The 17917-nt window shown below is 35.5% G+C and overlaps 1 protein-coding gene across 4 annotated transcripts in view; it reads right to left on the minus strand.

Moving 5' to 3' along the window:
* Positions 1–17917, minus strand: part of Iml1 (GATOR complex protein Iml1) — a 414032-nt gene that overhangs the window by 84057 nt on the left and 312058 nt on the right. For all 4 annotated transcript variants that reach the window (XM_090410642.1, XM_090410643.1, XM_090410644.1 and 1 more), the window contains exons 29-31: positions 17413–17545; positions 17185–17293; positions 935–1093 (exon numbers count right to left, since the gene is read on the minus strand). In XM_090410642.1, coding sequence (XP_090266768.1) covers positions 935–1093; positions 17185–17293; positions 17413–17545 — 401 coding nt within the window. The remainder of the gene's footprint in view (positions 1–934; positions 1094–17184; positions 17294–17412; positions 17546–17917) is intronic.

The following is a 17917-nucleotide window of genomic DNA, read 5'->3' on the forward strand; positions in this document are numbered from 1 at the left end:
TAAGAGAGACATCAGCTACAGGAGAATGCGAGCCAGTGCTCTGTCTAGTAATGTTCTATTCTCGGCCAATTCTAATGAAGAAAACCTTTGCCATACAGTCCTATGGGACAAATTTGATAACATTTTCCATTGCCAGGATGAATTAGAAAGAAAGATAATAGAATCGAAAGAAATCATTCTCAATCCCCCCCCCCCATCTCAACAACAACCTGAGTTACAACCTTTCAGACCGTCATTGTGCTACGATCAAATACTGTACTGGCGTTCGTGAGATGCCATATGCAATACATATGCCCAACAATGAAACCAACGAGAGAACAGTTTTGAATGTGCAGACTTCAACGTTTCTACGTTGAATATATATACACTAACTTTCTTGGTGTTGTTTACAGTTATTTCCTAGGTTTTACTGGTTATTTCTTTTGTAATGTGCACCTGAAGAAGGCTGATACAAGCTGAAACTAGTTGTGCTATTAAACTTTGTTTTCATTTTTCTCGGTTTCTAGTCATTCAATATTTTTAAAAAAATGTATATCAACCGAATAAATTGATCTTCCTATATATATATATATATATATAAAATGATAATCCTTTTTATGTCACGTTTTTTGAAACGTTTTGAAACTTAGGGGCTACCCTGAGTGTCGAGTCTTCAAAATTCGAGTCATCAGAATTCAAGGCGAACTGGCCTACCGGTCCGGAACTTGGGGGATTGTGTGCTGTAGGCACAAGGGGCAGAGACCCCCCCTTTTGAAGACTTGACATTCAGGGGCTATCCTGGGTGTCGAGTCTCCAAAATTCGAGTCATCAGAATTCAAGGAGAACCAGCCTACCAGTCCGAAACACAGGGGGTTGGGTACAGTAGGCGCCAGGGGCATACCCCCCCTAGTATATATATATATATTTTTTTTTTTTAAAGAAGCAAAAAACTTACTGTCTGTTTCATAATCTTTGTATAAATCGTATTGTCTCTCTTCATCACTAGTACAGGAAAATGGTGCCCAATCTAGTGAAGATTCTTTACTAGGCAAAAATTCCACTTCAATCCATTCTTTCTGAAACAATTCAACATCTTCCGGGTGCGATTCATCATCTATAAGAAGCCACAAAGTGATAATAACAAATAAGAGCTATATCATTATTAAAACTCAGATAGTATTACTGATAAATAAATACACACTGATTAGCCAATAATAATATAAGCAGTGAAAAGTCTTGCAACATATCAATCATATATTTTGTATAATCCTCCTTGCAGGCACATCTCCTTGCAGACATGTATAATGCTATGCATTAAGGGAAGGGCCACTACCCAGACCAGTTTCGACCTTCATTGAGGTCTCATCAGTGGGAGCCAGACCCAGAGGAAGTGATACAAAGGAAGTAATGGAGAAGTCATATTTACCTATACCAGTTGCCAAAAGGTGTCACACCTTATTATTAAAATTCTCTGGATTAGAGATAAGTTGAGTGAAGTTTTTTCACTTGGCTATGTTATCAATTATATATTTGGTTTAATTCTTTATCCAACTGTAAGCAAACAAAGTATTTTGTTTGCTTCAACAAAAGATGAAGTCTTTTCAGACCAGTTTCGACCTTTATTGAGGTCTCATCAGTGGGAGTCAGACCCAGAGGTAGTGGTACTAAGGTGATGAGACCTCAATAAAGGTCGAAACTGGTCCGGGTAGTAGCCCTTCCCTTAATGGATAGCATTATACATGTCCGCAAGGAGATGTGCTTTGCATTATGGAAGATAGTAAGGTTGAGTTACCATGAGTTGCCCCAGTCCTGAATATACTTCAGGCACAAACTTTGTTTGCTTACACTTGGATAAAGGATTAAACCAAATACATAACATAGCCAAGTGAAATGATAACATAGCCAAGTGAAAAAACTTCCATCAACTTACGTCTTGCAACATACTTCATGAACTTCAGTTCTCATCCACCACCAGAATATTTCATGAAGTATGTTGCAAGACGTAAGTTGATGGAAGTTTTTTCACTTGGCTATGTTATCAATTATGTATTTGGTTTAATCCTTTATTCAAGTGTAAGCAAACAAAGTTTGTGCCTGAAGTATATTCAGGACCGGGGCAACTCATGGTAACTCAACCTTGCTTCCTCAGACTTTTGTTAGTCTCTCATTACTCTTCTATCTACATGAATCACAGCAAATCCATTCAAATGCAATCTGTTACTGCTATATACTTCCATTTGTCCCAAAAATTCATCATACACAAACTGCACTCCTTTCTTCTCATGGAGCTGTGCCAGGACAGATACATGAGAAGAAAGGCAACACAAAGTAACTTGTTGCTCTGAGTTTTTCTAGGCCTGGATGGAATTATTGATGGTAGTATGAAGACTATTAGGCCTATATATTACATCTGTTAATTAAATATTACTAATATATTATAGAGATATATATACACATGAGGAGGGGGGGGTCTAGAAAGTTCTGATAAACACAACAAAAATTAATGTTATGTCTGTTTATCAGACCTTTCCAGACCCCATCCCCTCATATGTGTGTGTGTGTATTTTATGGGTGGATAGGATGATTTTCCCATTTTTATTATATATATATATATATATAGTATTTTTAGTTATTTTTTACATAATCTGGAAGCCCTGCTCTAGAGCCTAAATGCAGAACTTTTCCAAGCAACTTCAGGGCTTCAATAAGCAGGGAAGTAATCTCATCCAAGTGAACTTCATCACCCATTTAACACGTTCGCTGCCACGCTACTTTGGCATGGTCTGTTCCCCTACGCCAAGCAGTTTTACTTCTTCAAGGTCAGTACGATAATCTCGTTACCGGAGGTAAACGTCCTACGAGTATACTCGTAGTTGGCTTGTACAGAGCCTATACGGTCTATGAGAATACACAGTTTTGATGCTAGCCCCACACGCCAAGGATTTTCACTTCTTCAAGGTCACTACAATAATCTCGTTCCCGGCGGTAAGCGTCATACGAGTATACTCGTAGCTGGCTTGTGAAGCAGGTTTACCCACTACGAGTATACTCGTAGTTGGCAGCGAACGTGTTAAAGACAATTGCAAACATTCATGCTGATGGGGGGGGGGGATTCAAACCTTCTGCCTGTTGGTTGGAGAGGGGATATGCTATTCATTTGGTCAGCAAGGCAGCTAAATATGTTGCCTTTTAATTCTCTAGGTGATCTATCTATCTTATAGGGAAAGGACCATGATACTTCACTAGCAAGTGAAGTATCATGGTGCTGTGGAGGTGTAGATAACCATCTACAGCACCCTTGACCATTCTACAGAGGTTTGTAAGACAGCTCTTTCCTTCTTCAACTCTATCAACTCTAGTTTAGGCTATCTATTCATCCATCAAATACCATACATCAGATACCAATTTGATGTATGATATTCTGTAAAGGTTTTTGACAAAATCAAGAAAGCCCATGGTATATACTTCCCCTCTGGGTAAAATGCGACATGATTACTGAAAAAACAAAAAGATTTCCCCATAAGAAATCTGTTCTGTTGACCAAAGGAATTTATCTTTTCATGTATTCATTATTCTATCCTTAAATGACTTCATCCTTCATGAACATGCCTGAAATACAAAGCAATCATTTTTATATATGCATATATCAATCCCACATGAGAGGTATACAACCTATATGGGCAAGTGGTTACAGAGAAAGAAGGAAACTGTTAACACATTTCTTGAAAAGCTGATGCTGATGGTTATATTCACTGAGAAAAATGAATATAACCTCCAGGTACTGGGAAGGTGTTTCTAAAAAACAGAGAAAGATGGTATGAAGGAAGAAGAGGACAAATTAGTTTAATATATTTAGAGTTGGACTGTGTATGAATGTTGACTAGTGGCTGCTCATGTTTTTACATTATCAGAGGAAAGCAGAGGAAATGTAGTGGCTAGTTTGGTGAAGAAGCAATAAAAGTATCAGTAAAAGTACCATGAAAGTATCAATAAAAGAAGCAACCATGCAGAAGCAGAGTGCCTATTAGGAAAGTGTTTAGAGAGAGAGGTGGGGGGGAGGGAGAATGGGTCATCTATTAAGCAAACTATCCTCTTTTGAATACTATCAAGCATTCTTGAGGAGATTTTGAGTGCACCACCCCTAATGTGAGAACAATATTTGAAGGTCAGGTGGATTTCAGATTTACGAAGCGCTATGAGTTGTGCAGGAGAGAAGTATTATTTTGAACAGAAAAGAATACTAAAATTTTTGGAGGCAGAAGAGACTACAGATATATATGTTTGAGCCAGCTAGATAATGAAAGTAATTCCAATAAGAGAAAACTGGTCTTCACTGGAGATTGGAAAATTTATCAAAAAGAAATGAAGTATCACTGAAATTCACTAGCTTCACAAACTTGGAAATGGTGAGGAAATTGGTGTTTATGACAATGGTCATGGAAGATCTTAAAGCTCAAATCATTTGAGTATAACGTTTCTTGAATGAAGAGGAATAGAGAGTACTGTTATCTGTAAAACTATCAAAAGGATTTGATGCTAGGAGGAGAAAGTCATTAAGAGCAAGAGGTGCCAGAGATGAGAGATCTGGGAGTGATTGAGGCTTGAAGTTTAGGTTTTCACATTGCTAAAACTATAAAAATATTGCAATGGATTACAGCAATAACGAGGAAGGTCTTCTTGATATGCAGAAACAAAGAAGTTATGGTTCTCTTGTATAAAGCCTTGATCAGTCTGCATATGGACTTTTCAAGGGAATGAAGATATCTTACAGAGGGTCCAGAGAAGATGCACTAAGTTAGTGTCAGGGGTCTACGAATGATATGAAGACAGGTTGAGGAAATGCAAGTGCACACCTTGTGAATACAACCCTGGCAAAAAAGTATCTGACCAATGTTGTTTATCAGTGTGACAACTGCAATATACCCTGCATATATCTTGGAAAGTTTAACATACGAACAATTTAGCATGCAAGAAGTGAAATAGCTCACTTTAAAGTATAAAAAGAAAAGAAAAATTTATGTATGATTCAAAGATTTAAAAGTTAACTTAAAGAAAATAAATTATCTGTGTTAGAAAATGCATCTGATCAAGCTGATGGTTGGAAAAAAGTAAGCGATTGCTGAGGAAACAAACGCTTATCACTCCCCAATATGCAAATCTATAATTGTCTGTGCATGTGTAAAGCATAGAGAAAGAATCATGGCTGTGAAATCTAAATTCTTTCTATAGTGTTAAGGGATGGCTCTTGTGAAAGAGCATTCCAGTGATTTAAAAAACAGAATGATTGAATATCTGAAAGACAGAATTTCTCAAAGACAAGTGGCTAGATTACTAAAATGTGCTCAAAGTACTGTATGAGACATTTGGTAAAAATATCGTTCGACTAGTAGTGTAAAAAACATGCCTCGAAGTGGATGTCCATGTGCTACCTCATGTACACATGACAGAAAACTGACTAAACTTGCGAAAACCATGTGGCGTTTATCATCCAAACAACTTAATGCTGCATGGTCGAACTACAGAGTGAAGGTAAGTGATTGCACAGTACAAAATCGGCCAAGGATTCACTTTTTCAAAGCTAAAATGAAACCTTTTTATGACAAAGCAACACAAAAAAGTGCATTTCCAATGGCATTAAAATCACGTAAACTCAAGGCAAATTCGAGATTCATTGCTAAAATGAATCTCGAATTTGCCTCAGAACCGGTGATGATAATGGTACCTTTGTATGTAGAAGAGTTGGTGACAAGTTCTTCAATGAGGACATTAATACCAAGGCTAAATTTTCACCCTCATTTACCTTTTGGGGTTGTATGACATCACAAGGTGTTTGGTAAAACTATGTAAAGGAGGAATAACAAAATAGGAGTTCAGTGATTGGATATGTATTTCCTGATCAAAGAATGATCCCATACTTTTTTCTTCTTTGATTTTCCATTCACCTAATTTCTAGTTAAAAGTAACGAAAAAATATTTTTTTGTAATAAATTTTATTTCTTTTTTAACCATATTCATAACTGTTCAATTTGAACAAAATTTATATATTGAAGAAAAAGAAATCCTAATATACATACGATGTTAGTATTACAGTCGTTGATCATATACTTTTTGCCAGGGGGTTGTAGAAGATGAGGGATATGACTGGAATGCACAAGTTGGTGATGGATTGTTATTAGATTAATGTGAAAGATATTTTTCATACAGTATTAAAGGGAGACAAAGCTAGAACAAGAGGCCATCTCTGAAAGCTGTAAGTGAGGAACAGGTTCTTTCCACAGAGAGTCGCTGGTTGGGTGGAATGCATTGCCTGAGATTGTGCCAATTATAAATTGTTTCAAGGCAAAGTTTGATGATCTTTTGCACATAAGTGTGCGATTCTCGAGTTGTGTCTTTTCATTTCTTGGGGTCTGAGGTTAATATTACATAATAACACAAATATCAGTATGTTTATTTGAAAGAATCTAACTTAAAGTAAGCAAATCACTGTTAATTTATTATATCTAAACTTTCTTCTTCTAGTAAAGACAGTACAGCTAACCACAACTAACATTTAAGAAACATTTAAGCACACACAGCAAACATTTAAGAACTAAAGAAAGAGTTTGTTATAGAGCAAAGATTCACCATAGTGAATTCGGTAAAGCTCTTTAAAATATTAACACTCAATGGGATAACTATAATATTTTCAGTCTCCTGAGATCTTCTTAACACTGATGCTCAGTAAAGGATACAGATAGAATGAAGCACAGCTGAAATTTTAAACATATATCATTTTATTTTGTTTTTTGCAAACAAATTATTTAAGTAATCTAATGAAGAATATTAGGTATATCTCACTGCATACTGCAGATATATATTATACAATTCCACAGTAATGAGTGTATAATCTGGTTAATTTCTTTGGATTTAAGCATTCTTGAAATGTTATTCCTAGTTTTGTTTTAGGAATGCATGAATCCCCATAGACAACATACATAGCTATCATTATTATGTATATAATCAATATATATTCATTTTTAATATAAACTGACTAAAAACCTGAGAATTATAACAAATTGAGATTTATTTGAAAACGCAACATGTTTCGTCGAGATTGACTTCATCAGGTGTTAAGAATATAGAAAGATATTAAAAGACACTGAAATAAATATTGAGACACTCTAAAGCTATACAATTATAAAGTTATGATATTCGACTATATATATATATAGCATTAGATGGAAGGGACATCTATCTATAACTACAGTAGCAACTCTACCTCCAATTGGGGAAAATTACCATGTAGTCTTGTCGTGGGAGGTTGCTCAACATGTGATTATGACAAACTTAGGAGGCAACTTGAAGCAGTGCTATGGCATAAGAACTACATGGAATGAATGTCATTAGGGCATGGGAAGTGGTCAAGGATTTTTTGAGTGAGGCAGTATCAGAGTACATACTCTGGAGGTCAGGAGGATAAACCATGTAGGGATTAAGTGGATAACTAGCAATATAAAGCAGGAGCTGCAAAAAAAGGAAGCAGTGTAGAAGGAATAGGAATAACAAGGTGATCAGCATACCCATGAACAATAAAAAGCAAAAGCAAGAAGGATAACTATTATAGTAAGGAAGGCTTAATCAGATTATGAGAGAAAATTAGCTAAACAGGCCAAGGTAAATCAAAAGAGTTTTTTCATTACATAGCAAATAAGAGAAACAATGAGCATGGAAAGATAACTTTATTTGGTGCTGACAGTAGGAAATTGACAGAAGAAATAGTTCAGTAGTCTCACCTCATTAACTGCAAAGTCACCCACTAGGATGATATGCCCTTGCAGTTAATGAGGTGACAGAGACTAATGTGAACATTGAGGTAGATGAATTGGAGGTACTCAGTATATTGAAAAATATCAATGTAATTACAGCATTGGGCCAAGATGATATGTCAACTCATGTGGTATGAGAATGTGCAAATGAACTGGCAGTGCCTCTGATGAAGTCATTTAATCCAAGTCAGCTCTGGCAAGGTTTCAAGGGAGAGAAGGAGGATAAAATAGTTCCATTACATAAACATTGCTCCAAGACAGAAGTAACAAATTACAGACCAATTACTATCTCTGGAGTTGTGGTTCAAGTTTTGGAAAAATTGGTTTAAAGTAAAATTTAGGAATGAATAGAAATATGATACTCTACAGGGAAAGAATATTATTCTCTACAGGGGACATCATGCCTTTGTAAAAGGTAGGTCCTGCCTCAGAAATTTATTCCATTTTATAATAAAGTGACAGCAGAATCGGATAAAGGTAAAGGGCTACACCATGATACTACTGGACTTTGCAAAAGCATTTAACTGAATACTGCATGGAAAGCTATTTCACAAGTTGGAGGAAATGGGAATGGATATGAGGCTAGTGGCTGATAGACAAACATCAGAGGATGGTGTATGGTATAAAGTGAATCCTGCGATGGAATCAAGGCAAATGAGGGTGACTAGTATAGTGCCCCCAGGATTCTGTACTAGGACCACTACTCTTTAATTTGTACATTAGTGATATAGCAGAAGATTTGAAGGGAATATTCAGTTATTTGCCAATGATGCAAAACTAAGGCTAGCAATATTTGATAAAGATGATTTGAATAAATTGGCAGTGTGGACAAAGGACACTGGTTATCAATTCAATGTTGTAAAATTGTAAGTTATTGCACTTCTGGATGAAAAGTTCACACACTTCATATCATATTGATAGTACTAGTTTACAGAAATCGATGAGGGTTGGGATCTAGGGGTGATGGTGGAGAGATATTTGAAATTCACAGGACATATTGCAAGAGTTGGCAAAATAGCTCAGAGGATTACTTGGATTACTTGAAGAACACACTAACAATTAAAAATAGGAAGGTTATTATCCCTCTTTCTAAAGCTATGATACGGCCACATTTTAACTACTGTGTACAGTAGTTAAAATGTGGCCACCAGCATTTCTTGGAGATCAGCAGGTGGTGGAGAAGATTCAGAGACAAGTGACTAAGCTGGTACCATGGAAGATTCCACGGTCTGTGGAATCTTCCCTATGAGGATAGATTGAGGGTGTATGGGTTGTAGAGTTTAGCTGACAGGCAGAGGACAAGGGATATGATAGAAACTTATTTTACTAAAGGGATTCTATAAGACTAACACAAAAGAAAATTTTCAATACATGGGAATTAAGGGGAAAACAAGGTATCACACTTGGAAGTTGTCTAGGAGTGGAGTGGAGTATGTGTGTGTGGGGGGGAACTAGGCTATTTACTTGGAGAGTGGTAAAAGAGTAGAATGAATTGCCAGAGGTTGTTATGAGCATCCCAGCAATGAATAGGTTTAAGATGGATGACAGGTATTGTGTTAATGGATAGAGTGGATCTCCCACGATGAATCTTTTAACTCTATGGAGTACCCATATAAATAATAATAATCATTATATATATATATTATTATGAATCTATATTATTATAAATCTTTCAAGGATCATCTATGAGGTTATTTCTTATCTAAACAGTTAAGAGCTGGGATCTCCAATTTCTGCATATATGCTCTTAACTGTTTAGATAAGAAATAGCCTCATAGATGATCCCTTAAAGATTTATAATAATATAGATTTATAATAGTATATATATAGTGATTATTATTATTTATATAGGTATTCCATAAAGCTGAAAGACTCATCGTGGGAGATACACTCTAACCATTAACACAATATACCTATCATCCATCTCCTTAAACCTATTCATTGCTGGGATGCTCACAACAACCTGTGACAATTCATTCTACTCTTTTACCACTCTCCAAGTAAAGAACCTAGTCCCCCCCCCACTCCACTCCTAGACAACTTCCAAGTGTGATGCATTGTTTTCCCCTTAATCCCCTTGTATTGAAAAATTTCTTTTGTGTTAGTCTTATAGAATCCCTTTAGTAAAATAAGTTTCTATCATATTCCTTGTCCTCTGCCTGTCAGCTAAACTCTACACCCCATACACCCTCAATCTATCCTCATAGGGAAGATTCCACAGACCGTGGAATCTTCCATGGTACCAGCTTAGTCACTTGTCTCTGAATCTTCTTCATCACCTTCTGATCTCCAAGAAATGCCGGTGGCCACATTTTAACTACTGTGCACAGTAGTTAAAATGTGGTCATAGCCTTATAAAGAGGGATAATAACCTTCCTATTTTTAATTGTTAGTGTGTTCTTCAGGTAATCCAAGTAATCCTCTGAGCTATTTTGCCAACTCTTGCAATATGTCCTGTGAATTTCAAATATCTCTCCACCATCACCCCCAGATCCCTAGCTTCATCGATTTCCTGTAAACTAGTACTATCAATATGATACATACATATCTAAACATATCTATTTCTTTGAAGGTTACACGGTGATCAGCATTCATATTTACAAATTTAGGGACACAAAACACATGTGTTGAAATGATTAATTTACTAATTATTAATGTATTCGACCCCTGTATTGAGGTCATCATCAGAAGGATACATGTGTATAGGGAACCAAGCTACATGCTCTTGCACTCTATACTGGTAAATTAAATCTATGCTGCCAATTAATCTTTTTCTTAGCCTGACCTCTAGCAATAATTAAATAAAATAAAATAAAAATTGAAAAAAATACATTAAAAATATATAAAATTTAAATTTAAAAAATTAAATAAATAATAAATAAATAAATAAAATTTTAATTACTAAATAAAATAAATAAAAAACTAAATAAAATAAATAAAAAACTAAATAAAATAAATAAAAAACTCTGTTCAAGTCCTCATGTACTAAGATTCTTCTGGATTTGTACAGTTCGGATTGTTATACTATGATTTTCTTCAAGTTGCTATGGAATGTTAAGGGGAAAAAAAAACTTTCACCAAGTCTTCTTGTAGTGGGATTTTTCTTTGACTTGTTCTGGTTGCTATAAAGGTTGCAGATGGGTTCACCACATTCTTAGAATGGTTAGGTTTTTTGTTCAGATTTGGGTTGTTTGAGCATTTCACATGCTTCTTTAAATTTCCTCTTGAACCAGGTTTTGGCGCATTCCCCCCCCCCCCTAACATTCCATAGCAACTTGAACTGTATAAGTCCTGAAGAAAATCATAGTATAACAATCTGAACTGTACAAATCCAGAAGAATCTTAGTACATGAGGACTTCAGCAGAGTTTATTGTTGTTTTTTTATTTATTTTATTTATTTATTATTTTTTTTTTAATTTAAATTTTATATATATTTTTTAATGTATTTTTTCGATTTTTATTTTATTTAATTATCGCTAGAGGTCAGGCTAAGAAAACGATTACCATATTTGCCGGCATATAAGAAGCACTTTTTTTCTTTGAAAATAGGTCTGAAAAACAGGGTGCATCTTATATGCCGATACTCAGTTTTTTATTATTTTCATTTCTGGAAGTTTTCTCTGTTCCAAGTTACGCCATTTCTTTATTGTTTTCTTGCAATGTGTGCGAGAGCATTCCAGTTACGTAGAGCAGTGTTTCTCAAACTTCAGACATCCGTGTTCATATGATCGGTGGGGTATTAACAAAAGATCGTGCTACTAAATGACAAAGACAAGCCGACAGTTGAGTTGAAATGCTAATTCTCTTCGACTGAATTCCTTATATAATATATGAAACACATTCACTGTATATTTCTTCGTTTTAACACTTTTACTCAAACAAAAACCATATGTGGCACCAGCAACATATGGTTTTGCTTGAGTCATACAGTATTTTCTGTGGGAGGGGGGACATGCAATTCATTAGTTAGTGCCATTTTTATCCCAGTTGTCTCTAATTGCACTGTTTGCTGTATATTGTACAGCCTGCAGATTTCTCTGTACCTTATTCAGTGATACAATAGGAATGTTTTATGATCTCAAACTTCATTGATACATTGAATTTTATTCTATGCGTTAATGATGCATAGCCGAAAATTGCCACAGACCCCCTGAAGACCTATCCCGTACCCCCAGGGTATGCATACCACACTTTGAGAAACACTGACGTAGAGTTCAGTGGATGCGCATGCACTGTCATCGACGATCACAGCTGTGTCCTGTTCGTTTAAACTTTCCAATTGTTGTCGCAGTTGCAAACAGTGATAAATTTCTGCCATTAAATTTTCTCTAAATTTCTTGGCAAATTATGGCTGAAAAACGTCGGTATTGTTACAATATTGCATACAAGCTACGTGTGATTGCATATGTTAAAGAACACGGAAACAGGACTGCAGAGAGGCATTTCAGACCACCCCCAACTGAGAAAATGATAAGAACTTGGCAGAATCAGGAAGAGGATTTAAAAAAAGCAACTCACAGTAAACATAACCTATGAAGTGGAACTGCAAAATGGCCAGAACTTGAGGCAGAACTGAATACTTGGATTTTAGACCACAGAAAAGCAGGACTTTCAGTGTCTACAAATATGATTATTCATCATGCAAAAGCGATAACCGATAACAAAAGGATTGCCAACTTTACTGGATCAACATCATGGGGTTCAAGATTCATGAAGAGAAACCAGCTATGTATGCGGACTAAAATAAAAATATCACAAACGATGGCAAGGAAACGAGAAAATTTTGAATTTGCACAAATAGGAAACATGGAAGAGGTTCTGCTGACTTCTGATGTGCCCTCAAACAAAACTGTAGATTCCAATGGCACTAAAAGTGTTACTATTAAAACTTCAGGGCACGAAAAAACTCACTACATGGTTGTTTTATCCTGCTGTGCTGATGAGACAAAATTGCTGCCACAATTGATTTTTAAGATGAAGACGCTACCCAAAGAAAAAGTGCTTAAAGGAGTGTTTGTACATGTTCACGCAAAAGGTTGGATGGATGGAGGAGGAATGAAGTTATGGATAGATAAAATTTGGTCTAGGCGCCCTGGTGGACTGTTGAAGAAGCCTGCCATGCTAGTATGGGATCAGTTTTGTTCTCACAGAACAGACGATGTTACAAATAAACTCAGGAAATTGAAACCTCAGTTAGCTGTAATTCCAGGAGGTCTAACTAGTCAGCTTCAACCTTTAGATGTCTGTATTAATAAACCACTTAACGGATTTATGAAGGAGATGTGGAACAGCTGGATACAGTCTTCAGATTATGAGGTTATGCCATCAGGAAGAAGGAAGAGGCCAAGCATTTTGCAAGTTTGTGAGTGGATCAAAGCTTCATGGGATGCTGTGAAAACTGGGACAGTGGTTAAATCATTTAAGAAGTGTGGAATTAGTAATGCACTGGATGGTACGGAGTTCAATTTGTTGTATGAGGACTCAGATTCCGATTTAGAAAAAAATCGTGTCTCTTCATTTAGCTCTGGAGATGAATTTCTGGGTTTTGACGATTAAAAGATGGGTACTCTTTCAAAGTTAGATTAGGTATTTGTTGAAAATAGACCTACTTATTACTTTATATTTGAAATACTGCAAATTCATTATAATATTCAGTGATAAAGTTTTCTTCCTAAAAAATGTGTACAAAAAAAGGGGGTGCGTCCTATACACTGGCAAATACGGTAATTAACAGCATAGATTTAATTTACCAGTATAGAGTGCAAGGGCATGTATCTTGGTTCCCTATACACATGTATCCTTTTGATGATGACCTCAATATAGAGGTCGAAACATCAAGTGTATTTTATTAATAATTAGTAAAATAAGCATTTCAACAAGTGTGTTTTGTGTCCCTAAATATAAACATATCTATGATACATATCTAAACAGTTAAGAGCTGGGATCTCCAATTTCTGCATATATATATATATATATATATATATATATATATATATATATGCTCTTAACTGTTTAGGTAAGAAATAACCTCATAGATGATCCCTGAAAGATTTATGAATTCTTCCCCCCCCCCAAAAAAAGAGTGCTCACACAATAAATTATGACAAAAAGAGTTGTGTATAAAATTCTGCATTCATATATCAATAGCTATTTTGTGATAAAAACATTTTGGTATCACAAAATAGTTTCTTCCAGATATACTGATAAACCGATATCAGTATATTTGGGAGAAGGAGATGGGAGCCGTGTTGAATAATAGATGGAGAGAAGAGAGTATATTAGTCGTTCAGGAAAGTGTAGAATTTTTGTCCACCTGTCCAGATTATTCAAATCCACATGAAGGGCCATTACATCAGCACTATTACTAATAAACATTCACAGCTTCACATCATCAGCAAACAACTGCTCATCGCTCTACAATCCACTTGACAGTGTCATTGACATAAAGGTCAAACAGTAGAGGTCCCGATACTGAGTCCTGTTGAACCTCACTCATTACCTGCTCTGCTCCTTGATACTTCTCCCTTGTACTCCAAATGTCAGTAAGGCAGTGGGAGTTATAGAGAGATAGAAATCAGAGAGCATCAACTGTATCAGCAGCTGGCTGTCTGATACAGTTCATTAACCTGATATCTAAACTCACATGCTATAATTTAAATATCAACTTATGAGGCATCCTGTCAGATGCTTTTTTGTAATAACCAAAAAATGACACTGTCTTTCCCTCATCAACTGCTCTTGTTACTTTATTATAAAAGTCAGTGATTTTACTGAAACAAGAGCACCCTTTAACAAATCCATGCTCCACCCCATAAATAACATTACCTTGTCTGCACAATTTTGTATACAATCTCTTACTAATTTTTTAAAAATTTTAACAAATATACAAGAAATACAAACTTGTCTATCATTTGACATCTCCATTCTACCACTGCCCTATGCAGTTTCACTCGCTTACCTTTTGAAGCACCTTTGTCATAGCCAGAGTTTCACTGAACAGCCAGGTCAATAAAGCTGTCAGTTACTTAGCACATTCTCTTAAAACATGTGGTGAAATCCCAACTCCCACTGCCTTACTGACATTCAGAGTACTTGGTATTTGAGACACATACTCCTCATGCACTGCTAAATTGTGAAGCAAAAAAAGAAAAGTTAATTAATTGCAGAGTAGAATAATTACATCATAAAAATAGGAAGCCACTTGTGTTTTGATTTTAAAAAATACCAAGGATTTGTGTAATGCATCTTCTTTTGCTGATAGGGAGGTTAAACAGTAGAAGTTCCAAAACTAAAACTGGTGTATCCTGCTGCTCTTTTTTTTTTTTTTTTTGTAGATATTATACATGCCATATGTAACTTGCTGGTTCCTATTGGATAACCATCATAACCAATATTGGGTAACCATCAGATAGTAGCCCTGTCTGAAACAAGGCTACTATCTGACTATCCATTATCTGTCTGAATTTCAAAAGCATTCTGTCATACAGTGGCCTATCAAGTGGCTTTGCAAATCTGTATAAATTGCTCTATATGCATCTCCTCTGCCCAGTACATTTGTCATTCTATTATAAAAGGTAACCAAGTTAGTGAAACAGCTCATGGTTACAAACCTATGCTTTTTTCTAGAAAGATGTTTATTCTAATTAATCCAATTTTGTATTCTATCTCCTATCAGCCTTGCTAACAGTTCACCACTAGACCAAATACACAAACTGGGCTTTAGTTTGATATAACTAACTTCATTATTCTCCTCTCACTATCAGGAAATAGCACTACTTTCCTTTTCTTCTCAGACTGTTCCTGTTGACAGGCTTTTCTTGAACAACCAAGTCAAGGACACTGCCGACTCCCTTAATATACATAATGATATTCCATCTATTTGCACAGCATTATTAATATCCAGCTCATTTAAAATTCCACACTTCTTGATACTAAAGATACCAAAATCAGTAATATATATGGGACATCAGAATTCAGGAGTGTGATTCAAGGCTCTGTGTTTGTACCAATGATGTTTAATTTGTATTATAATTGATACAAAAATTCAGCTATTTGCCTGATGATACAAAATTAGGTGACAATGTATAGAGTTTGCAGAATGATTTAAACAGACTGACAGTATGGGCAAAAGATAACAAGTACCAGTTTAATGTGAAAAAGTATAAAGTTATGCACTTTGAGATGAAAAGACCACAAGCCATGTACCGCAACACTGATGGAACTGTATTCCACGAAATTGATAGAACTAGGGATTTGGGGGTACTGATAAACAGGGATTGAAATTCAGGAGTGACAGTGCAAACGTGGCCAAGGTAGCTCATAAGATTTTTCAATTATTGAAGAATATACAAACAAATACAGAAAATGAAGTTATCATTCCTCTTTATAAGGCCTTGATATGTTCACATCTAGATTACTGTGCTCAGATCTGGTTGCCTAGGTTTCTTGGGGATGAGGAAGTAGTAGAAAAGGATCCAGATCTAGAGACCAAGATGGTGAGTGGCATGTAGGATGCTCCATTTGAGTATAGATTTCAGGATCTGTGGGTTGCAAAAGTTGATTGATAGGCAAAAAAGGGGATATGGTAGAAACATTTAAGTTACTTAAAGGGTTTTATAGAACCATTCCTAGAAGTTGAGTAAGAGTGTGGTTAGCAAGGGTGCAAGAACTAGATTTTTTGGTTGGAGAGTGGTGAAAGAATGGAATGGGCTACTAGATGACTAAAAGCAAACATACATCAAAACAAACAACACTCACAGATTAAGTGATGGATAAAAATATGGGAAGTCTAAATCACTCATTATTACAGAAAATTGTAAACCATTAAATAAATATATATAAATAGCCCAAAACAGCTTTTTTTAACATTAAATAAAAATTTACTAACAGGAAAGTCAATACAAATACAATAATATTTCTGATGACTAGCATTTTTTTTTCCCAAGAAATGGGGAAAAAAAAATTATGGCTCTGGTAATATGGTTACTTAGAAGAATGGTGTGGATTAGCTAGATAGAAAAGGTTCACAAAGAAGTACTTGAAAGAGCAAACAAATAAAGAAGATCACTGCATGAGATCTGGAAGATGAAAAGAAAAGTCTCAGGGCCTTCACTAAGAAAAGAAGAACTAAAATATGGTTATCACAGGACAGCTGTGAGGAAGAAGCCAACCATGACATCGCTATATGAAGGATGCAGACCACTGGACAAGCAAAAGGGATCTTTAGAGATGTACAAGATGGGAATAAATGGAAAATGATGGTTGTTGATCTCAGAAATGGAGACAGTGCCTGAATGAATGAATGATGATGTAATTAGCAGTGTTACCAATGGATATTTATTCATAAAGAGCATAATAACAACTAATTTATTTTATTTTATGCAGATAACATTTATTTACCTTTATTAACATCACTTTCTGAAGTCAGATAGTAAAGATAAAAGCCTGGAATGAACTTATGCATATGTACATCAGATGCATGGCAAATAAGGTTTTCCTTTACCATTCCCTAATAAATAAATAATAATAATAATAAAACATAACATTTCAAATAAGAAAGGATTATTTTTTATTTTTGTAACATTATAGTAAAACAAAAAGCTTAAAATAATTTTCAGTGAATCTCACTTGCAGCAAATTGATTGCTTGTTCATCCACATAAATTCCTTCCACATGTTCTTTCAACCAAGCTATTGCCTCTTCACTAATAAATGACCAGTTTCGAAGTCCAGGTTGTTTACCCAAGAAATGAAGACCATATCTAAAAATATATTTGCAAATGAATTTTTGATTTTAGTGTCCACTAAAGAAATACAGTCACAAGGCAATCACATTTATTCTAAATTTTATAACATATTCCTTTTAGGCATTTCACTACAAAATTTGACTCCCAGTATACAAATGCACAATGCTCATATATACATATATATTTGTGTGTGCGTGAGGGAGGTAGGGAGAGACAGAGACAGTATTGTATGAGGGAGGATGTGAAAGTCATTGGAAGAAGTGAAAAAGAAGAGCGAGAAGGTGAAGTTTGTGCATCTGCTGCTATGCTATAATAGAGGTGAACTGAGGACAATAACATCTAATGAATCAATATGCAGGTTGTGCAGAAGGAATGATGTAGTGTTTG

This window comes from Typopeltis vanoorti, chromosome 20 (genome assembly GCF_054136105.1).
Source record: "Typopeltis vanoorti isolate ZY-2024b chromosome 20, IOZ_Tvanoo_1.0, whole genome shotgun sequence".
Taxonomy (NCBI): domain Eukaryota; kingdom Metazoa; phylum Arthropoda; class Arachnida; order Uropygi; family Thelyphonidae; genus Typopeltis; species Typopeltis vanoorti.